General features: G+C 38.5%; 1 protein-coding gene across 1 annotated transcript in view; it reads left to right on the forward strand.

Moving 5' to 3' along the window:
* The window catches only part of Arhgef38 (Rho guanine nucleotide exchange factor 38), a 118,264-nt gene extending 97,552 nt beyond the window's left edge, over window positions 1–20,712 (forward strand). The window contains exons 8-14 of the mRNA XM_028760513.1: window positions 1,578–1,682; window positions 3,050–3,166; window positions 6,255–6,566; window positions 11,202–11,345; window positions 12,329–12,527; window positions 12,615–12,856; window positions 20,527–20,712. Coding sequence (XP_028616346.1) covers window positions 1,578–1,682; window positions 3,050–3,166; window positions 6,255–6,566; window positions 11,202–11,345; window positions 12,329–12,527; window positions 12,615–12,856; window positions 20,527–20,712 — 1,305 coding nt within the window. The remainder of the gene's footprint in view (window positions 1–1,577; window positions 1,683–3,049; window positions 3,167–6,254; window positions 6,567–11,201; window positions 11,346–12,328; window positions 12,528–12,614; window positions 12,857–20,526) is intronic.
* Window positions 20,713–24,585: the final 3,873 nt, after the last annotated feature.

Below are 24,585 nucleotides of genomic sequence, written 5' to 3' on the forward strand. Positions count from 1 at the left end.
GAGAGAGAGAGAGAGAGAGAGAGAGAGAGAGAGAGAGAGAGAGAGAGCACAAGCAGAGACATAAGGCCAAGGATACTGGGCTATGTATATTTTGCAAAGAATTATGCCTGTTTAATTAATGCTTTCCCACACAAGTCAAACGAGGGGATTTAAAAAAATTACATACAACACACACACACACACAAACACACACACACATACTCAGTTCTGGAGTTAACTATGTAAAATTAAGAAGCACATGGCAAGAGTACAATAATTACCTACTATAGTAATGAACTACAGACACTCTGCCCATGTAGCATTCATGTGCCTGTTCAGACAGGCTCACCACCATGGGGCTGGTTCTGGCAGACAGTTTCATTGTAATAAATAAAATTCACCATCAATAGTGATGTGTGTAGCTCTAAAAATTACTCAGTGTGTGTAAAAACATATTCTCTGAATGTTCGAGATAGTACATGTAAGATGTCACATGAACACATGTGACAACCATCTCAGCTCTGGACATGTGCTTCTATAGAAGAATTAAGATTTTAGATCATCTTTCACGTTTGAGGCGACATTGCCACTTTTCTTTAATGATAGGTCTAAGAATATTTCTAAATCATCGTTGTGAGATAAACTAGACTATGAGTTCTATGAACATAGAAACAGATAGTATACTTTGAGTGCACAATATATATTACTAAAGACTACATGGGCAGGGGTATATACCCTGAGAGATGATGACTCCAGAGTTAAGAGCACTTGCTGCTCCAGAAGAGGACCCAAATTCTTCTCCCATCACCCACATGGGTCAGCTCACAAACTCTTGTAATTCTAGCTTCAGGGATTCCAGCTTCAGAGGGGATCTGATACTTCTGTGCTCTGTGGGCTGGGTACACACTCCCCCACATACATACGATAAAAAAACGAAATCTTAAAAGAAACAGAGAGGAGACTTGTTGTACAGGCATGCAGTCATGAGTCTGAATTCCTGCAGCGCCCATATAAAAGTCAAGTATGTTGATCTGCCCCTATGACCTCAGCACTGTGATAGGCAGAAACGGCAAGATTAGTGGAACTTGCTCCTGGACATCTCCAGGTTCAGTGAGATATTCTGTCTCAAAGGAGGAAGGCAGAGAGTGGCAGACTAGAACACCTGATATACCCTCTGAAGACAGGGGCATGTCACCCACCCCTAATCCATGTGCATACACACACACACACACACATACACACACACACACAGAGTCACATAGTCACATAGACACACAGAAGAAAATCCCCGAAAAAATTGTACAGACCCATGGCTACTTCAACATCACTGAGAAGGTACAGAACAACCAACAAATTAAGTTCATCACATGACTTGTAACTTTACCTGGACTTTTAGTTCCTTCTATGTGCAGCCCCAAAACATTCTGTTATAAAAGACAGCATATCACAGAGTATTTTCATACAGCAAAGGATTTTTTTTTGTAATGTGCCAGGCCAATGTTATCATACCATTTAATTTTTTAAAATTTATTTTGTACCACTTAAACATACTAGATGCCTTTGAGCTATGAAACTAAGTGATTTCTCGTGTGTTTTAGGTGAAAGACAATACCTTTAACAGAGAAGAAAAGCTGTTTAGATCACTAGAAAAGACTGTGAGACTTTGTGTGAAGAACGTTTCATCCTGCCTTCAGCACATAGAGGTGGGTGAGAGACAAATGATTCTGTAGGCGTGTTCTGGTCCCCTTGGGTGTTGTGAGGAAATGTGACTCTTCAGGTCCGTGTCTATACTAACTGTACCAAACATGGGAGCCTGCAACATCCTGATAAGGCAAGCCATAGAAGGCTTGGTCTTTGCTCAGCTTCCTGTCACAGTTTGCTCCAATACAAATCACCGGAGAGTTGCATCTTTCTTATCATAAAGATGCGCCCATGAGCTCATCTGTGAGACGTGAGCTCATCATGTGAGACAGAAACTGTGTGTGCCCGATTTTACCAACATAATCCTTTGTAGTACCTAAAATAAGGATAAAATGCAGAACAAAGGAAAGTAAATTGAACTATAAACAAGATAAACTACAATAAGCAAATGCTCTCTTACAAATAGAGTAGGCCACAAACGACACCCCACAAATTTCTAGCCTCTTCGGAGGTTGTCCTGTCCTACCTGAGAATCTCTGCTTTCAAAAACCCAAAGTGGGATGTGACACAATTACACTCGTTGGAAAGGCTGGCCAAGGATTTCTTGTAATGGCTCTTACAGAGGACACAGTGTCCTTGAAAGCAACTTGACAGCAGCTATGACTTGAAGGATAGGGAGTTACATGTAAATCAGTTAATAAGCACACCCTTCTTTTCTCAGAAGTTTTTCTCTTGGATATCTGTTTTTGGAAGTAAGTTCCTGCACAGTTTGATAAAATATCGTACTAACAGAGCATTAGCACGACCAGCACACTGCTTTGGAGACAAGGTTCTATATTCTAGAAGGGTGAGCTGCATCCATCCCTACTGTCTGACATGACATAGGGCCTGTTCCCACATCAAGTTAGCAAATCTGTTTTTTGTGAAGCAAGCCCCCAAACACAGTTGTCCCAACAGGGTAGTAGAAGCCCCACCCTTCTGGTATTGCTCGGGGAGTGAGGGCCTCTTAGGAACATTCATTGGTATTTTCACAGATTGAATCCATGACAATGTGAATACCTTCCCTGGTCCCCTGCCCCTTCCCCCTCCCCAGAAAATAACATCAAATTCACCAAGAAAAGCTGCTGTTTAAATCAAAGGAGAGAACCTTTTAAAATAAGGAGTCTGTAAGAATTGAAGATTAAGAAGTGACAGGGGAACTTTAAGATGGGCTCCTCCTGCTCAAAGAGAACCAGAATCTGTCTGAAATTATGGAGGGGTGGAGAAGAGAAGGAAATAGATTGCTGCAATTACACTGATGGAAGGAATTCATGGTGTTTTTACAGTTTGTTTCCTATCTCAAAGGGAAATACAGCAAGTTTGCATTGGGGAGGCATGACTTGTGCTGACTTCACTGAGAACTGACTCTTTTCATAACTCTCTGTTTCAGGAAGCCATGCCCTTCACTCTGCAGAGTGTGGCAGAGCTCCGTGAGATTTCATACAAGGATGGAGAGAAAAACTGCACAGAACCCCAGAGTCAAGCTTCAAATCCCTGCCAAGACTTTGTAAGTCACACACACACACACACACACACACACACACACACACACTTACTTACACACACTTACTTACTTACTTACTTTCTGGAATAAAATGTGCACTAAATGCTAATGTCAGAATTAGGCTTTTGAAACAGAAGTTTTACAATAATTATGTTTAGGATGGCTTAGTAAGGATTGGACTGAAATGAAAATTTAACACGGTCTCACACGGTCTCTGTTTCTGGGGTAGTCAGTGCCTGATGAAAAACAGTATTCCATTTAAGTCTGTGTATGAGATACTAAGAATATATACATTTGTAAAGCTGTGGTTTTCTTAAAGGAGTCCATGGAAATGCCCCCAGACCTTACTGAAGGAGAACAGACGTTCGGTGTCTGTGATTTTTAGCACAAGGTGTACCAGACAGCAAAGTAAGGTTGTTTGTTTTAAGAATCTAGAAACCCATGCATGCTAAGTAAGTACTCTGCCAGTGTCCAGTGTCCTATATCCCCAGCCCAAACTATTTGTCTCTTAAGAGTTTTATATAATATATATTAGAAAGTACAAAGACATTCTTAACTAATAAAATATTTGGGAGGTAAGTTTTCTGGGTAATACTAATTTTAGTTTTGTGTCTTGTATTATTATTTCATAACAGTATTGAATCTATTGAACAAAAGGCACAACAGACCACCTCTCTGTGTTGGCTCTCTTAGCATTTGGGCCAGACTGTCTTCATCAAATGACCATTGTGTTGGATGATTCTAGCATTCATAACCTAGGAGGCTCAAGATCTAGGCTACACCCCTACCTCAAGTAATCTTCAACCAGTGATGCCCCAGATAGGTCCAAACCTTAAGAAGGGACAAAGCCCACATCCTACTGTAAAAATACTCCAAATATACAGCTTCTCTGGGCATTATGAAATGGAAAGCTGGAATTTACATTCTTTTGATAAACAAGATCTCACCTTGCTATGCAGACCAGGCTGGCCTTGAACTCACAGAGCAAAGCTTTTGTTTGCCTCCTAAGTACTGGGACTAAAGATCAGTGCCCAAATCCTCACATACATGCCTAGAAGCTAATCTTCTGGGCAATTCCAAATCCCAACAATCTGACAATCAGAATTCACCATCACCGTGCATACACACATCTATGCAAAATTTAAAAATGTAATGCAATATTTTCAAGAACCTGGGAGATGCCTTAATGGACACCTGCTCATCCTTGGATACCATAATGGATGACTCATCCTTGGATTTGATTTCTAGGATCCACATGGTGCAAAGAAAGAAAGAACCAACTCCTACAAGTTGTCTTCTGGCCCCCACATGCACTTCATGACAAGAATGCCCTCTAACAGGAACACAAGATAAATACAAAATTAAAATATAAGAAGATTAAGTCTCACATTATCCAAAATAAAGTGATGGAGACACGAGTCAGTCATGAATGGACATATAGGTAGGTAGGTAGATAAGGCCATTGAGAGATCAATAGACAAAAGTTTAACATCCCTGGGTTTAATGGGAAGCCATGACTAGGTCTTGGTGGAAGGTTTAATTATAGGAAGGATATTTTAAGAAAGACATTAATGGTGTGCTCTTTACACCAATTTAAATTCATTACGCCAATAAATATTTATTAAAACTATCTGGGCACAGGCTACATAGCTTCTCTGTTAGCAAGCCCACTCCATTGTTTGACAGAAAGAAGGAAGAAATTGTCCTGTCTACCTTGATAAAGTAATATTAGATCTGCCAAGTTAAAACAGTCACCAGAAAGCATGATATAAAAGTAGCATTTTACTGGGTGACATACTGAATGCTTTGAAATTGAAATATTAACTCAAAAATTTATCCCAAGACAGAGAAGTTATTCATATCCAGCCATGAATGATACTTTTCTACAAAAAAAAACTTTAAAATACAATATGCCTATCTGTTCGCCTGGAAAATAAAGTTCATATCTATGGAACAGTGGGCATATGCTACAGTTGTAGCATAATCGTAAAATTAGTAACTTGTGACTCCCAGGCAAGTAATAAACACAGTGACTTATCCAAGACACAGTAAAAGCATTCTTTGCTAAGTCCGGGGGCTCATTAAATAGTAGGCTGGTATCTATTGATTATTTCATAAACTAAAATGAAATCTAATTTGTGTTGGCTATCGCTGGTGCCACTAACAGATGAGGTTCCCTCCCTTTTAAATTTACCATGAGTTCAGACAAAGTTATTGGTAAGCATTTACATTAATTAATACAGCATGTTGCTTGAGTTTCTTGGAATATCATTGAGGTCACAAAAGATAAAACTACTTCCAGATGACTATAATATGTATGATGTAGAGTAAGGCTGGCGGCCATCAGACATAGGATAAAAGTGCATTTCAGAATACAGGGAACAGTCACAAGAAGAAAAGAAATTAAATCTAGGATTCTTGAGTGCCGGCATGGGGTTGGGAATTACTGTAAAGTTTTTCATTAATAATTCAGAGACCTACAGTTTCAGACAACAAGTCAGCAGCCGTCAGCCCTCTGATGTATACAAATACATTTAGTTCTGATCATTTCTGCCACAAGAGTAAGGTATACATTTAAAGAATCAATGTTCACACAGGGAACACAATTCCACCCAAAACACAAATCTTGAGATTAAAAAATAGGTTTGAGCCACTGTGGAAGAGTGAGATGGATTGTCTGCTTAGACTGTTTGTGTCAATTTCACTGACAGCAAGAGGTGAAGGTGCTGAGTTTGGTCAGTCATTGTCACACTCTGGCACTTCCCCGGCCCTGATGTGATAGAGACTTCAGCTTGGCTCTGCGGTTAGAAAGGAGGGAGGCACCCACTGCATACCCACAGCCACTGCAGACAGTAGAGTTACGATTTGGGAGAGCAGACTTCTCTTCTCGCTCATCTTCAGGCTCCATATTGGTGCTTTAAGCCTGAATAAATAAGCTTGGGCAGATCTCCTAAAAGTGAGAGCATCTTCTCAAATAAATGGGTGTCATTCCATTTGAACTTTAGAGGAGAGAGGGTAGGCCTACTTCGAGCAGCGCTGGTCACAGAGTGGGCTATCCTCTTGCTAATGGAGCTGTATTTTTCTTTTACAGGCAGCTCGCTCTCAGAGACTCATCCTCAGCCCCCTGTCAGCCTTGCTGTCCTTATTTCCAGGGCCTCAGAAGCTCATCCAGAAACGCTATGACAAACTGCTGGACTATAATAGCTCCCTGCCACGGTCAGCAACCACTGAGTCAGACTTAGCCAAACGAGAGTATGAGGCCCTCAATGCCCAGCTGGTGGAAGAGCTACAAGCGTTCAACCAGGCTGCCAGGAAGATCCTGCTGAACTGCTTGTTTAGTTTTGCCACCCTCCTCCGGGACTTGATGCAGGTGGCTCTGCAGGCTTATTCCACAGTCAAGACGGTGAGCATGCTACTAACCCTGGGCCACATCAATGTTAGTCATCATTCAGGGTGTGCATGCGTGTGGCCCCTGTGTGTTGTCATTTAAGTATGAAGTTGCTCAGATGTCCTTATGCATCTTGAATCGTATAGTTTTAAAGTTGCCATATATATATATGTGTGTGTATATATAAAAGGAAAATCTCCACCATGTGGTCTACAGTAGAAGAAGAGAAAAGAGAGTCTTTGTTTTTGAGAAATTACTAAAAGAGTAAAGTAAAATCAATCTGGGGAAGAGTATCTTCAATAAAATGATTCTATTCTACAGTGTGTGCCTCCATGGTTGTGTTCTGATGTCACTGTGGTCACATGCAGTAGTTGTAGGAAGTAAGACAGACACTGTGCATCCTTCACACATTCCCTGATAATATCTTGCATGACTATGAGGCTCTGAAAAGATCAAATGCTGAATACTGAAGACTGGCATGGAAGAGACTGTGTATTAATACCTACCCATTACCATATCACCTTGGGCAAGTTGCTTTCTCCCTGCCTGCCTACATTTTTGCACATGACTACAATGAGAAGTGTGTATCTTTTGTCGTAAATGTATAGCAGATTGTCCTTTGAATCATACTAAGTGAACAATCCCAAAGTGTTTGGTATGCTCACAACTTACATTGTTGGACAGCAGATTGCCAGAAGTCTTTTACATTACAAAGTGGAAAGTAAACCAATATAACAAATGTCCCACTGCCCTTCCCTGGTCCGTTCAGCCACCATTCACCCTTCTGTTTCTATTTAACTATGCTGAATCCTTCATGTAAGAGAAATCACCATTTTTCTCATTGTGACTGGCATATATTACTTAGTATAGTACTATTAGTTTCCCATGTAGCATGTGACAAGGTTTTTCCTCTAAGTGTTAATAGTATCTCCATGAGTGTGTAGAATATACTGCCTATTCACTCATCTCTCTTGATGGCTATTCTGACTATTTCCATCTCTTGGCTACTGACAATGATAATGAAAATATCGCTCCAAGATCCTGATTTCAGTATCTCTGGACATCTTGAAAGTGAGATTGCTGGATCTTACGATAATTCTAATTTTAATGTTTAAAATCAAAGTTCTATTATACTTTTTATTTTTAATTAGCATGAAGTAGGCACATGATTTAAAGACTCAAAAATGTTTGACCAAAAGAAATAATTGTCTTTCAATCCTAGAACTCCATCTCTCCCTCATCAGAGATGACTTCTCAATCATCTTAGGTGATTCCCTTGGCATTTAACTTCATATACGAACTAGCACTCTTGTGTTGTTGTTGAACTGTTTTTCAGCTTTAGGCATAACACATTACGGATGAATATAAAATTTCACTTTTTGTCTTTATGTCTCTGCAACATATTTATTCAAACATTGACCCTTTGATTATAGTTACTCCATAAATTTGGAAGCATCCACAGAGTATAAACTATTTGACTTATGTGTGAGTCATGATACCAGTAGAAATAGTGATGCATTGAGGCTGAGCATTTGAAACAAACAAACAAAATGACTACGTACAAAAGTGTATCTAAGCGTGGACACTCTGCCTTCCCCGTGACAGAAGAAGGAGGCATGTGCCAGGCAGGCTAGAGGGATGACTGGAGGATGGTAACAAGATTGTGTCAGAGGACCTGTGCAGAAGGGAACATGATAGAGAGGTACTTTCCAGTCTATCCTGCCGGAAAAAAAATCATAAAATAAATACGCTCATCTCATTCTTCTATCCTGATCCTACACAGAAGCCAAAGGGCAAGTACCGTCACCATGCTTCCTCCTGATCAAATGTGTGAAGTATTGGGGAAGGTGGGAAGGGAGGGACAACACGTGAGTGAGCACAGACAGGCAGCTCGCAATGTGAATGCTGACTAGACTCGAGCCGCACACAACACTGCATACTTACTTTTTCTTTGACGTACAGGTTTTGCTTTCCTTAAAGATAATACTCGGTTTTGCCTTTACCAGTTGCTGCTGCTGCTCATCTTCCTCTTCCTGCTCCTGCTCCTCCTTCTTTTTGCCTGCCTTTACCTGTTGACTAAATCACTGTTTATGGATTTCAGAGGAGACTGGGGAGATGTTCAGTGGTTGTTTAGTGGGTAGAATGCAAGCATTAGGACTTAAGTTCATATCCCAGCACCCACCTAAAAGCCAGACATGACAGCACACTCTGTGATGGAATTAGAGACAAGCATCCTGGGAGATTGCTCAGCCGACTAGTGTGGCCACTTGGTAAGCTCAATGTTCAGTGAGATACCCTTCATAAAGTAAGGTGAAAAAGGATTGAGGAACACCTTGCCCTCTGGCCTCTGCAAGTGCACATATGGCTATATGCATGTTCTTCTTATGTGGACAGATATATGTGCACATATTCTCTCTCTGTCTCTATCACACACACACACACACACACACACACACACACACACACGCTTCTGTCAACTGTGTCTTCCCACAGAAATTCCTCCCAGAGCTTTTTCATCTGCTTCAGTGTGTGGTAGCTCCCTTTTATCTGATGAATAACTATAATCTTGATATTATACTCTACTCTTAGTCTGGAGAATTCCTTTACTTGTCTTCTGTGTGGACTCTCATTTCCCTATTCCATATCCCATGCTAAGCATCATCATCATCATCGCTTTATACCTATATTTAGGTGGCAACATAGTTTGTAATAGCTACTAAGAAAGGCAGAGTGGAAGACAGAGATCTTGGCACACTCTTGTTTGTTTGTTTATACCCATGGAATCCAAATACTGCTGCCCACATATGCATGGGTATGGGCTCTTCCACTATGGCACTAGAAACCAAGCAACGGCCACACTCAAAAAAAAAAAAAAAAGGACTCTTTGTTGTTGTTGTTGTTGTTTTTGAGGGTTTTTAAAATTGGATATGTTATTTACATTTCAGATGTTATTCCCTTACCCCATCCCCCCACCCCCGCAGCCCAGGAACCCCCTATCCCATCCCCCCCTCTTCCTGCTTCTATGAGAATGTACCCCTCCTACGCCTCCCACTCCCACCTCCCCACTCTCGAATTCCCTCACACTCTGCACCCAGCCTTCATGGGACCAAGGATCTCCTCTCCCACCTATGCCCGAAAAGGCCATCTTCCCCTACATATACAGCTGGAGCCATAGGTCCCTCCCTATGTGCTCCCAGGCTGGTGGTTTAGACCCTGGTAGCTCTGGTTGGTTGTTATTGTTGCTCTCCTCATGGGGACGCAAACACTTCCAGCTCCTTCAGTCTTCTCTCTCACTCCTCCATTGGGAACCCATGATCAGTTCAATGGTTAGCTGTGAGTATCTACCTCTGAATATGTCAGACTCTGGCAGACATCTAAGAAGACAGCTATATCAGGCTCCTGTCAGCATACACTTCCTGACTTCCACATCAGCATCTACCTTTGGTGACTGCACATGGGATGGATACCCAAGTGGAACAGTCTCCAGACAGCTCCTCCTTCAGTTTCTGCCCCAGACTTTGTCACCCTATTTGCTCCCTTGAGTACTTTGTTATTCCTTCTAAGAAGGACCGAAGCACCCACACTTTGGTCTTCGGTCTTCATAAGCTTCATGTGGTCTGTGAGTTGCATCTTGGGTATTTCAAGCTTCTGGCCTAGTATCCAATTATCAGTGAGTGAATATCATGTGTGTTCTTTTGTGATTGGGTTACCTCACTCAGGATGATATTTTCTAGTTCTATCCATTTACCTAAAATTTTCTCAAATTCATTGTTTTTAATAGCTGAGTAATACTCCACTGTGTAAATGTACCACATTTTTTTTTATGCATTCCTCAGTTGAAGGACATCTGGGTTCTTTCCAGCTTCTGGCTATTATAAATAAGGCTGCTATGAACATAATGGAGCATATGTCCTTGTTATATGCTGGAGCATCTTCTGGGTATATGCCCAGGAGTGGTATAGCTGGGTCCTCAGGTAATGCTATGTCCAATATTCTGAGGAACCACCAGACTGATTTCCAGAGTGGTTGCACCATCTTGCAATCCCACGAACAATGGAGGAGTGTTCCTCTTTCTCCACATCCTTGTAATGCCGTTCACGGATATGGGATGTTTTTGCTCAAACTCATTTTTAAAAACTAATATTTTCAGTTAACTTACAAACCAATGAGGTTTTGTAAGGTTTCCTAATATATCCTTAGTTTTGGTTAATCCATTCCTCACACCTCCTCCACCTACCTGCCTCTTATCCTGCTTAATATTTAGCTTCCTCTAATCACTCTCTGTTGCCCAAATCACCTGTGTTCTATGGTCTGCTATATAGATATAGATATAGATATAGATATAGATATAGATATAGATATAGATATAGATATAGATATAGATATAGATATAGATAATCTCCCCACAGCTTCCAGAACTTTACTCCTGGGTCTTTCTTGCTTCTTTCCTGCTTTGTTGTCCTATGTAGTGTTGAAGCTTTAAAAGGTCCTCCCTATCATTTGTGGGACTTCAGTAATCTTAGATCGCCCATCTTTACAGAAGCTAGAGAGTTGCCCTGATGGTCTTAGCCCCACCATCACCACAATCCCCGCAGAGTCAATAACCAGTGTGATTGGTTATCTGAAAATATCACACCGTTTCTCCCACAGGTACCATTGCCAGTCTTGGGCATCTCAGAGATTCAGAATCAAGTGCTGGAAGAGGTTCACAACTTGAATTTTGTAAAGGACAACAGTGCCACCTTTATTGAGAGGAAACTTAGCTTTGAGAAGAAGAAGCCTGCACAGGTTCTGGTGAGTTTAGACTGTCCACGGCAGTTAAGACACCGTCTCTATGCCTTGTCCAAATTGTAGCACATGGATCCCCATACTGTCTGCACCAAATCACATGCTGTTTGCTTGTTCTACTGTTACTACCTTTTATATTATAAACTCTGTAGGAAAGTGATATTTGCTTCTGTTTTATTCATGACAGTTCCCAAACATGCCAAACATGCTTGATACACAGCAGATACTCAGATTTGTTGACTAGGGGTTTAAAGAGACAAATCATACAGTGTAGCCCCGAATTTCCATCCCCCTTCATTCCCAGCCTCCAGAGACACAGTGGGTTTTTTTTTTTTTTCAGAATCACTTAGTGCCGGAGTTTGGAAAGTGTCCCTTCATGACTCCTGCCTTATTTACCCAGGAAAAGATGCACATAGGCAATTTACATTACAAAAGTCCTTACTATACAAGATATTAAATACGAAATAGTAAAATATCACTCAACACCCAGGAGTTGTTAGAGCCTCTGTCATCTTTAAACCTGCTATTAAAATTTTAATGTAATTTATTTATTTAATGTGTGTGTGTGCGTGTGTGCACACACACGCACACACACACGGGGGGGAATACATTTAGAGGTCAGAGGATAACTTATGGGAATGGTTCTCTCCTTCTGCTCTGTAAGTCTGGAGATTGAACTCAAGTCAACAGGCTTTGGGACAGCTGCCTTTATCCTCTGAGCCATCAAGCCAGCTCCTGAGCCTCTGCCTTCTTATGCCTGACTGAATTTTCTTTCTTTACAACACTGCCCTCATGTGCTTACTTGAGATTTTAAAACTGAAAATCTCAGCCGAATATATTAACAGCCTGACCCAAGCATCCGCCTTATCATATATCTAGATTGGCACATACTTTATATAGTGAAGTAATTCTCTAAAGGAAAGTCTTTATGGACTCAACGAGGATTCCACTGTACGTCAGTCTGAATCAGGACTTCTTACTTTCCTCAGCCAGAAGTGCCACATCAAACTGACGTTCACCGCTCTAAACTTCTGTCCACATATGGAGCAGAGGAACTCTACCGAGCTAAGCGCAAATGTAATGCCACCCAAGAACATGACATCAATCTTCTAGAAGGGGAGTTGGTAGCGGTCCTGGAACAAAAGGATCCTCTGGGGAGTACAAGCAGGTGGTTTGTTGACACCGGATGTAAGTTTCTCAGAATCTCCCAGGAGTCTCTGCGTGTTTGGGGATGGTCCTCACATAACCCTGGTGCTTTCTTTCTCTTTCTACCAGTTGTAAAAGGCTACGTGTATTCCTCCTTCCTAAAGCCCTACAACCCAGGGAAAGAGCAGAAGGTGGACACAGAGAACAGATTCTGTGACGACGATTTTGAGAACATCAGTCTCTTTGTGTCTTGCCGGCCGGCTGGTGACAGGGTCAGCATAAGCGACAGCAGCTCATCTCTTAGTGGCTCTTGTGGGAAGTTTGAAACCAATGGTGCTGATGTTGATAGTTTTCAAGAGGTAGATGAGCAGGTAAGACTTTAAGCCTCGATGTAAAGATGCTTGGCCAATCAAACGAACGGATCTCTAAATGCTCACATTGAGCTGAAATACGGATAGGGAAAGTGCCAGCTTTGACACTGAGAAGTCAATTAGCACGTACCATCTGCGGACTGTTGAGCAAAGAATTTAATTCTCTAAACGCTTTTCCTCCAAAACAGAAAAGAAAAGAAAAAAATTCCTATACTGCAGAGATGTTGTGATCACTAGAAATGATGTGTATGCTGAACTCTTGACACAGAATAGGCATCACAAAGCCAAATCACAGCAGTCACTACTCTACTGGTAAATATTCAGGGTGGTCAGAAATTTCTTTTTTAACGCTCCACCACTGGAAAAAGGCAGCTTAGTTGTGCTTATCAATATCAGGTAGGCACTTATCTCTGAATCAGGTAGAACAGTGTTTCTCAACCTGTGGGCGACCCTTTGTGAGAGGTCTAATGACACTTTTCCAGGGGTCGCCTAAGACCATCGGAAAACTCAAATATTTACACTACGATTCATAACTAGCAAAATTACAGTCATGAAGTAATGAAGTCATGAAACAAAAATAGTTTTATGGTTAGGGGGTCACCACATGAGGAACTGTATTAAAGGGTCACATCATTAGGAAGGTTGAGAACCACTGTGTTAGAAGCAATGTCTTTACTGAACTGGGGAGGACTTGCACACCCATTAATACCATCTGCTAACCACGAAAGCTTTCCCACTTGCCTTTCGCTAGTTGTATCAATGCAAAGATCATGGCACAGCACCTTCATAAATCAGTAAGCTAATTATAATGTAATATTCATTTTTGCTACCTCATAAAGTTTCAGTATTTTCAACTATTAATCTCCAAGTAGTGACCACCTAATTTTCCACCTTTTTAACACAGTAATTTCCATTAGCCTAAATTTCTTTTCCATTGGTGTAATACATTTTATTTTTAGAAGGTGGAAATGGGATGATATACATAAACTAAATGCAGGTTCTTTATTCCTTTCCCCTTGGACATCATGTCTTTCAGATATACTTTATGCATATATAAATATATACATAAAAACATATTATATGTGTTCCCTTTTTAACACTTAAACACCACTCTAGTTATATAGCTAATTTATTCCTTAAAGTAGTTCTCTGAAGTGTCTTAAAATGTTTATATTGAGCTGAGGCAGAATCTCATGATACAGCTCAGGCTGGCCTTTCACATCAGACTCCTAAGTGGTATAACTATGAGCATATACTGTCACACCCATTTTATAGAATAAGTCATACACATAATTACTAACCGGTCAAAGATACTGAAAATATTTTGTATTTAAAAGTGTAAAATGATAATTCCAGTATTATTCCTCTTCTTTTCTATGCTATTATAAATACATTTGGAAGGAAAATTAATAAATATATTGAGGGGTCACAGAGTATATAGAAAATCTTTACAGAGCTTGCCACACTGCCCTTCATAAATAGCAGTATTTAACTCTTACTTATATGCTGTAGAATTCACTTATTTTAGATGTGAAATCCAACGACTTTTAGTATGGCTACAGTTTATTTAGTATAAATTGTGCAAACCAAGTTTAGAACATTTCTTTCATGCTCAAAGGTTAGGTTCATTTGCAATTCCAGCTTTTCCTACATCCAGCTTCTGAAAATCACTAATCTATTTTGCATTTCTTTATTACACCTTTGTATATTTCACATGGATGGAATGTATCGGGTGTTTTGTAGCTGGCTTTTTTTCTCTCAGCACGTGTTTAATATTCATCCTTGCTTTAAGTATATGTATTTTTCATCTTTTTTTCTTACTATTTAACAGTATTCCATGACATAGATATAGCATTTTAACAATTTGTCATTTAATACACTTGGGCAATGTCTATTTTGATGCTATTGAGAATAATGTCTCCGTAGACACTAATGTATGTGTCTATGTGGATTTCACTTCTCTGAGACAGACATCCAAGAACGGATTTGTACCCTGGCATGGTAAATATATGTTTTACTTTTAGAGGAAATACCAAATCATTTTTCAAGTGAATTGATGCTACATGTTTTCTTTAATAAGAGGGGAGAAAAAGGGAAGAAATTTTCTCTTTCTGAAAATAGAAAATACCTTTTAAAAAATCCTATTTGTTCTCTGTTTACTCTGAGTATGCAGACAAATTAACATAGTTAACATAGACAACTGGCCTTGCGTAAATACTAGCATTATTACTAATAACCTGGATTGAGAAGCACACCTTGGATCAGTGGTCACATGGGATCTCTGGTAGCCTCCCTAAGATCAAAATGACTTTGTTCACATTGAGAATCTCCCTATTGCAAGCTTAGAGTATGCGCCAGTTCAATTACAGCAAAAAGAAGTGACCCTGTGGGAACTCCAGCAGAAGGAGAGAGGAAAAGACCAGAGGCAGGAGGGAGCAAGTCCTTTCATGCCTTACCACTGACAACAAGGGCACATGGGCTGGTGGTTTTCAGTCTCCTAACGCAGCTGCTCTTCATCCTTGGAAATAAGGAGAGAGGATTATAGTTTCATGTTTGCCACAGGCTGGTATTTCCACTCCATCAGCTCTCAGGCAGTATGTGAATACTTATATTTATGGGTCACAGTTTAAGGGAATGATATAGCACAGAGGTCCAGGTAAGTGAATGAAAATGGTTGAAAATTATATCTTTGTCAAATCTCATATCTGATGTGTCCCAATAGAAGTTTTTTTTGCATAGCTATTTAAACTTTAAAAAAAAATCAGCTGTAGCCTGTACTGCTTCGCTGGGCACTGCTTGGTTCTACTGTTTCTTGCTCTGCTCTTTCCTACAGTGGTGGTACTTTCTGTCATCCTCCAGACTTGCAGAAGTACATCCTAAGAGGAGTTGTAGGCCATCCTGAAGTCTAGCAGAGAATTCAAGTGAACCCTGACATGGGCAAGTGGATGGGCAGACTTAGCTTCTATCTGATATTTGGGGGAATCTCAGGCTTTGAGAATCACTGAGGTATAGACCACTGGAGACTGGTTAATGCTGTATCTGCTCTGTGACTTCCATATTTGATCTGAGTCTTTAACCTGGATCTAAAGGATGAAGAGAACCTATGAATGGCTTTGGAGGCTGTCTTATTATCTTTCTATGACCGTGATAATATACCATGACCTAAGCAACTTACGGAAGAAAGAGTTTATTTGCATCTTACATTTTTAAAATGTTAGAGCCCATGACCATCTTAAGTGGAGATGGCATGGGCTTTTGTAAAAAACCTCCTCCAACAAGGCCACACCTCTTAGTCCTTCCCAAACAATTCCACTAACTGGAGACCTATTATTCAAACATATGAGCCTAGGGAGGCCGTTTTCAACTATACCACCTCAGTGAGTTTCCTCAGTTATTTTGGAAATGTGCTTCTTTGCATGTGGTCTTTTCTATAAGGTATAATTACATGCACATTTTTAGATAAGTTTGTTGATTTTTCAAACTTGTGATCTGGTCTTTGCCTTTATATTTTATAATCACTTAGGATAATGATACTACATGCTGAACATGCTGTGTGTTTGCAAGTTCACCAACAATCTAAGAGGCTGATCCTAAGGTTTTTAAGTATTTTTATAATGTTCTGAAGGGCAAAATAGATTGCAGAAATATACAATTTTATTTTTATTATCTAAGAACAAAGATGGAGTGAGGGAGGACAAGGTGGAGAAGAAAAAAGAATAAGAGACATTTACAGCATTTGCTTAACTTTATTTACTTTTGAAATGTTTTCCTTAAAAACTACTTGTTTATACTGAAGATACCCTTCCTCCCAGCATGCCTGTGGTCTCCCTTTGTTCTTATCAGTTATAACCATATCAAAAGTGCCTCAAGAGACACCCTGTGCTGTGATTTGGTTTCTTGACTATCCTTTTACGATAATAGTTTCAAACTCATCCAAACCATTCATATATTCATACACGACTATATACATATATAGTCAACAATGGGAAACTCTCTTAGGGAATTCATATCCAGGTTCCCAGGTGTGTTTTAGTGTCTGAAAAACACTCTTTTCTCAAACCCTCATGTTTAAACCTCTTAAAATATTTTTATTAAATCCCCAGATTACTTCATAAAAACATACTTACTGGTGAAAATATATTATCATTGAATGAAGAAAATAAAAGCTCGCTTCTATAGTTTGAAAGAAAAGAATGGGTATTTTTTCATGCAATGTAATCACTTTGGCTTTGGAACTAATATAGTAAATGCTGTTTTAAAAGCTATTTAGTTTTGAAAAATTAAAATACATTATGAGTTTTATTGTTCATAGCTGGAGAATTGGGATAAAATCAATAAAATGAGATTGCACAATGCAGTGAAGTTATGAAATATAAATTAAATGCAGGAATATACAGAGTAAGAGACTGCAGAGGTGGCAATGGTGCCACAGGGAACAGCATGACGCTTATGGGTAATAATCTGTGGGTGAGCCATGATATAGGTGATGTTTAAACAAATGAGTGGAGAGCTGAGCTGTATGGCCAGGTTATCATACGTAAAATGAAATGCAGATTTACAATGGGCAAAGAAGCAAACAGTGAAACATTTTAAAAATGACAAGAGAAAAAAGGAATGCATGATTACAATTCATGTTAACATTTTAATTAATGTTTCTGAAAAAAGCATATGCACATTTAAAGTCAGAAAAGTGTATACTGAGATTTGAAAATGAAAAATTTTTCACAACTCTTCAATTCACAACAATTGAAAACTTCCAATTTTTCTTCTAACAACCAAAGAAAAAAGAGTTAGAAGACCAGAGAAACTACTCTTCTTTCAAAGCTGACTTAATCCCATTTTAAGTATATAAAGTATACCTGTAGTTAGCATGCTACATGAGAACTGGAAAGTACCAAATAAGTTTGGACTGTGAAAATCTAAAAGTGTTATATAATTTCGAATTTTAAATTTATGATCTCATGAGAATTTATATTTGTTTCAAATATGTATTTTAAGCCAGGCATGGTGGCACGTTTTTAATTCCAACCCTCTAGACTCAGAGGCAAGTAGATCTCTGTGAATTCAAGGTGATCCCGATCTACACAGTGACCAGACAATGGTTGCTTAGTGAGAGTCTGTCTCAAAAACCATCAATAAAATGCATATAATAATAATAAATATATATATATATATATATATATATATATATATATAATTGAAATTTATTTTCCCTTTGAGGAAATGTGTGCCCAAGCGAAAGACTGCATGGGTGTTGAGAAATGGGACAGTAGCTAAGCTATCCTTCTGAAAAATCCATGCCTGCACTGAGAAAGCATATTTATTATTGGTTCAAATTACAAAGATGGCTACAGCTGCTGGTTCCAGCTCTTATAGATTCTTTGGTGACTATAATTTAGCACATCACACTCCTATATTCTTTTGCAAACCAAATTAACCATATACTAATCTTGTGGATCTAATCTAATACTGTCGCTTTCAACACTACAAAATGGTAGTGAAGTTTGAGAGACTCCACAGCCTTTCTCCGGGCAACCACTGTGTAAGAGTTTGCTTCCTAAAACCCTAAAAGAAAGAAGCACTAAAAGGCACAGGATTGGGAGTTAGTTGCTAGGATGTGAATCCTAGCAGTACTGGGTAGCATTGTGGTTAAGAGTGTTTCTAACTCTTAGCTGAGAGGGTTATTGAGGTTATAGCCCATGCGACATAAACTATCACAGGCTCTGTTTAAAAAGGTATCTATTACAGCTGAAATTTAACTAATAATTTATAGCTCCCCCATTCTGCTCTCTTCTCTACTTTCAAACAAAGTAATCCATTTCCAAGACTCTATTTTCATGCTTGCACCACAATCCCCTATATGATATCCAAACCTTTTAGGTCAAGTAAACATCTGAACATACCATATAGCATGGCATATATGACCACTTGAGGGGTGTGAGGCCTACCTTTAGCCATTCAAGTTTCCATTAGCAAAATACCATATACTAAGTGGCTTCCAAACAAATCCTCACTGTTGTAGAGACAAGAAGTTTGAGATCAAGGCACCATTCTTGGTGTTTGATGAAGTCAACGCTGTAGTTCATGGGTAGCACCTTTTGGGTAGATTTTCACTTAGAAGGCATGAGGGTCTTGCGCTGCCTTTATAAAAATAGTTCCCATTCATAAAGGCACTGTCTTAAGACCTAATCACTTCTTCCTAATTTTCACCTCATTATTATAAGTTTAGAATCTGGGGGGGGGGGGCATTCAGATCTCAGCCATATGGTTCCTTTTCTTGAATAATGCCTTAGGCTCCTTGTTAGGTACCAATCAATGGAATCAGAGTTTTGTTGGGGTGAGGAATGGTTTAAGATTTCCATAGCAACAGTCTCACTATCCTGTCCAGTCTCTTTTCTTGCTTAGTGACATCAACTCATGCCTCATGGAACCTTGATCTACTTGTCCTCAGTTTCCCTCCTTTTTTTCTATCTCTTTTCATGCCTCCACCTCTGTGGATGTGACATACTAACTCTTTTATCAACCCCTCCCTTATGAAATACTACCTTCAAAATGTACCACGCTGTTTATGTGTAGCTTGGTGGTGGTGGCAGTTCTGTGGGTTTATTGCTTTATCTTCTCAGTATTTGTTGTTTCTTCAGCTGAGTTGTTAGGTTTCTGATAATGTGCTTTGCAAAGTTTGATTAAATGACTATATAAATGTTGTTGGTTAGTTGCTTAATTTTGTATCATAAACTTTTTTTTAATCAGCAGTCTTATAATTTTACTGGAAGATGAATTAAACAGCAATTTGAGGTCTTCAAACTTATCTACTAACTATTTTTCTGAGGTCACAGAAATGTTTCATTGAAATATATTTTATTAGTTTCTTCAAGGTCAGTTAATTTTGTGAAGTTATAAATTTTAATCAATGTGCTTATTAAGATTTAGAAAATGAAAGAACTTAGAAGGAACAGTGAAAAGTACTTATAGACCTACCAATCAAAGAAATCATTTAGTAATTCTAGGTGTCTGTTTTTCATCTAACTTTATACATGTGTGTCTGTGTACTTGTGAGTGCAGTTATCCACAGAGTCAGAAGAGGCCATGGATACCTTGGAACTTGAGTTCTAGCAGCTGATTATGAAACTCATAAGAGGGAACTGAGACCTCAGTTAGGTCCTTTGCAGAGGTTATGTTTTCTTAACCACTGAGCCATCTCCCAGCCTGTAATTTTACATTTCAAAAAATACTTAATACGAATATTTTCGATATTGTTATTCTCATAAAATGCCATCTAAGTGACTACAAATTTACTTAACGAGACTGTCTTTTTAATTCACTTTTTCTAACTCTTCAGCATGTGCCCATACCTCTCCTGCTTTTTGTTATACATACAGAAATTTTGTTGTAGAAACATCTGTCTGTCAGTATTTCTGTTTCTGTGGAAGAGATTCTTAAGAGATTGAGTCAAAGAATTAACAATCAAAAATATTTTACAGAAACTGCCAAAGCACCTTCAAGCACAGACCTGTCTAGGCCACATCCTATCAAATCCATCAGGAAGAGCTGGACTGTATGACAGTAAAACCAAGAGCACCTTAGCAGTGCTTCTTAAAGGTGAAAGCGTGTTAAGTTTCTCCAAAGTCTTAGGTTCTGCTACCAATCATGTCTTTTTGTTTTTGGTTTAGATTTTCTATGCAGTCCATGCTTTCCAAGCACGGAGTGACCATGAACTCAGCCTTCAAGAGTACCAGCGAGTCCATATACTTAGATTCTGTGATCTAAGTGGGAATAAAGAGTGGTGGTTAGCTGAAGCACAAGGTCAGAAAGGGTATGTGCCAGCTAACTACCTTGGGAAGATGACGTATGCTTAAGAAACAAAAGCAACATTTCCCGGCAAGTTGCTTATTGACTACCTCATAAAACCAACACTGAAGCTTCAAACCAGAAAACCAAGAAACCAAACTGTACGAACAGTGTATCACGTCTTGAAGACAATCTTGCTTCCTAATTGGACTATTACATTGATGTGTAAGGAATAATTGTTAACAGAAAAACTATCAACAAAAACAGCAGAATAAAACAAACTAGGCTCTGACTATATATTTAAAGGTAGAGATCTTTTGAAAAGCTGTGTTTTTGTTTATCATCACCAAAGAGTGGATCTAAGAGTAAGGTTTTTCAGTTCATTGTAATACTTTTTCTGTACTTTGCCTTAAACATATTTTTCCACATTCCTTATTTGCATATACATGTTTACATACACACAATATATTTTGCAGCTTCTACAGGATGGAGCACAATACAGATTATACGCATATGTATAAGTCACATAATAAACTAATTACACAGAAAAATAACAAGGAATTAGAAGTCTGTAATATAGGACTCCATTTTAAAATACATTTTTAATTAAAAGGAAAACAAGATATTAATAATATCCAAAACTTACTAAATGTGTACTCCATGATGCACATTGCTTTAAATAATTTCCATATCATGATTTAGTGCAACATAAAGAGTAAACACTGCTGGCAAGTGGTGGTGGGGGGTCAAACACAAGCAGCGTGGTTCCAAGGTCTGTTCCGACTGACTACGTTGTATACTCCTTGAGTGCAAAAGAGTGATGTCAACAGTGGACCTAAGGAAGTCAGACTTCTCTCAGATTCACATTTCAATATTTAACAGCTTTTCAAAATTAAGGGCTTACATAGACCTCCACATGAGCCTGGGAGAGAAGCATGAAGTGTCAAAATTCATTATTTGTACTTTTTATTGTTGTGATTAAGCATTATGAAAGTGTAATGGTTTTAAAGCTGTCATAAATGACTACTGCTGAGGCTTTAATGAAGAAACATTTTTGGATCACTCTAATTTAGAGGTACGTGAGCAGTGTGCATTCTTCAGAGCCAAGATGTAAATACTTTTAGCGGCCAGTTTGTACTCAGACAAGGTGTGGAGGACGGCATTAGCTGTAACACCATGGTAGGGCATTGTGCTTTAAATGTGGCTACTCCTCTGAGACCTTTCCTCCAAAACCTCAGGCATATTCAGTCAAAACGTTATTGGATTAAAACAGATAAAGTGGGGCAGATGTGGGGATGAAATGAACCAGGGTGAGTGCTAGGAAGGAAGGAAGGAAGGAAGGAAGGAAGGAAGGAAGGAAGGAAGGAAGGAAAACTAAAGTTGTTAGAGACAACAACCCGATAGAGAATTTTATGAAGACCAAAATGTCTGGCATGTGTTCACTTGGTCAGCATTATCAATGCATTATCAAATAGCTGCTATTTGTTAGGAACTCTGATAACTTTGAGGGCTTTAGCACAGTGCAAAGCAATGCAGTACCCAGCCATGCAAAGTTTAGTCTAATGAGGACAACAGTGGTATTCTACAAGTAAAACCACGCTGACTACTACCAAGAAACAGAGTGTGTTTAGGATCATGGAGCAGTGAGACTTCTTATTTTGTTTGATTTTTTAGTAGTTAATCTTATAATTATAGTAAATTTTAATTGCCCATAAAATCCTAGTGACATGTTTTAAAATTTCTTACTTTGATTTGATCCACTCAATATATTATATAAAATACATCTAACATAATATGTAATATAATATATGATATGATAATCATATATATATATGGTTACATTTATTACTGAGGAATATCTATAACAAAATAAAGAGTTCTATTTCTTCCAGGGTAGCGGACTGGATACCATACCTGCTCCCCGAAGCAGAAGTAGGATTCCTATATGAAAGAAACAGTGTATACTACTACTAAGGGCATTAAAGTCACTTTATAAAGTTCTCGTGACATTGATTTTGCATAAAATATTTTCCTTTTTAAGTAGGACAAAAGGACTTTCTAAAAGATATTAGAGACTTTCAAAAAAATGCTCTTTAAATTCAATTTTAAAGCCTGAATTTGTTGGCCTAAAGTTAAGCAAAAAGAAATCCAAAGTTGCTACTTATGGACACTATGAAAATATCCAAAGAGACATGATTTACTCATGGTTGTGTGCCTTTGCACACATGCACACCAAGCGTCGATGTTTTACACAAAAATGAAGGATGATATAGATAGCACAGTTGTGCTTTTCTGGCTGAAGTTAGTAATTAGATGCAGGAGAGCTCTTGTCTACTGATGTGGCCCTGGGAGTGAAGCTTCCTGTCTGACCTTTGGAAAATCTGTGCTGGGAAAATCAGTCCTTGAGTTAGCTCCCGAGAAAGAACTGTTATAAGCCAGTTACTGCAACTTTCCTGTCATGATGAGCTCATTCCTATAAATGAGCTCTGAAAAATTATACACTACCTTCATTTTCTACTTATTTTACTTAAAATCAAGTAACTTGTAATTTTGAAATTAGACATTATTTTAATTGATCTCAGAAAATAGTTAATAGGATGTATATATACACGTAAGTAGTTCAAAAGATTAAGCCGTTGGATGCATCAGTATAAGTACAACTAGGTATGCTAACGTATTTTGTTATATTCCTTTTTAAATTAATATTGTACAGAATAGGATCCTCTGAAGTGGGTAATATTTTTTTTTTACCAAGATGAAGAGGAAGCTTTTGTAGCTATTTTTCTTTTAAAAAATAAATATAAGTATATGCATCTTATTTACATTTCATTTTGAAGCAGACACATTAAAAACTACGAGTATATATAATATAGAGTATAAAATGTTCATCTAGTAATATAAAATTATCATTGGTGCAGAATCATGAAAAAGTCACAAAGCCACTTTCTGAACTTACCTTATATTTCAGAAAAATACCTTGACTTGAAGAATGGGTAGAGGTAAGGAGGAGATAGATACAAGTTTAGTCACAGCAATGAAGCAATGGCTAACAGATGTTAAATGCTGGAACATTCCAAATCATTCCAAAATACAATTTAGATGTTGAGAAACTGCTTTTAAAATGCCTGATGCTATTTGGGATGAACACAGTCTGAGTGGTTTACACAAATTGTTTCAGCCAATTAGAGAATTGTCACTTCTTGGATCTTATTCACCACATTGACTTCACAAAGCTGTATGAACAAAAGGAGTAAATTATAAGACATAAAACCCTCGCCCTTTAAGTTGTTTGTAGTAACTACAGCTTCTTGATAGACACACTGCATTGGTAACTAGTGAAAATATTCAGACCTTACAAAATTCAGACCAAGGGATCCTATATATTTATATCAAGGTCAGTGAGGTTGTGATTACAGTTCATTGACTAGACAGACACTGGACTTTGCGTTCTGTAGGAATAGATCTGTGTAAAGAATGCAAATCTTCAAAGTCTAACTTTGTAGTTGCTTCCTTCTCTATATACACATAGATGTAAAATTAATCCATTCCAAACTACTACCCCAAGCTGGGGTCTTTATGTAGCTACCGTTTTCACCGCTGTATACTCTGCAGAGCTAGATGCAGGTAAAATTTGTGTGTTTTGAAAAATAGCTCAACACTTTAGAAAAGACTGGAATTTAGATGTTCTTGGTTGGAAATCCTGGGCATATATTTTTTACTAAATTAAATTTGTTTTGTTTTGCTTAAAATTTCACTGAGGCATCTGAATGTATCCATCGCATTTCTAATTTCTTGTGATTTTTGTACTACTAAAATTTAATTTTGTTAAAAGTGATGTACTTCCTGTGAAACCCGGAATCGTAACAATTTATAATTGTAACTAATAAAACTACTACCATGCCCTTGTCAAGATCTGGAATTATCTAACTTTTAAATACATA

The sequence above is a fragment of the Grammomys surdaster genome, unplaced genomic scaffold (assembly GCF_004785775.1).
Source record: "Grammomys surdaster isolate TR1022 unplaced genomic scaffold, NIH_TR_1.0 126531, whole genome shotgun sequence".
NCBI classification, from domain to species: domain Eukaryota; kingdom Metazoa; phylum Chordata; class Mammalia; order Rodentia; family Muridae; genus Grammomys; species Grammomys surdaster.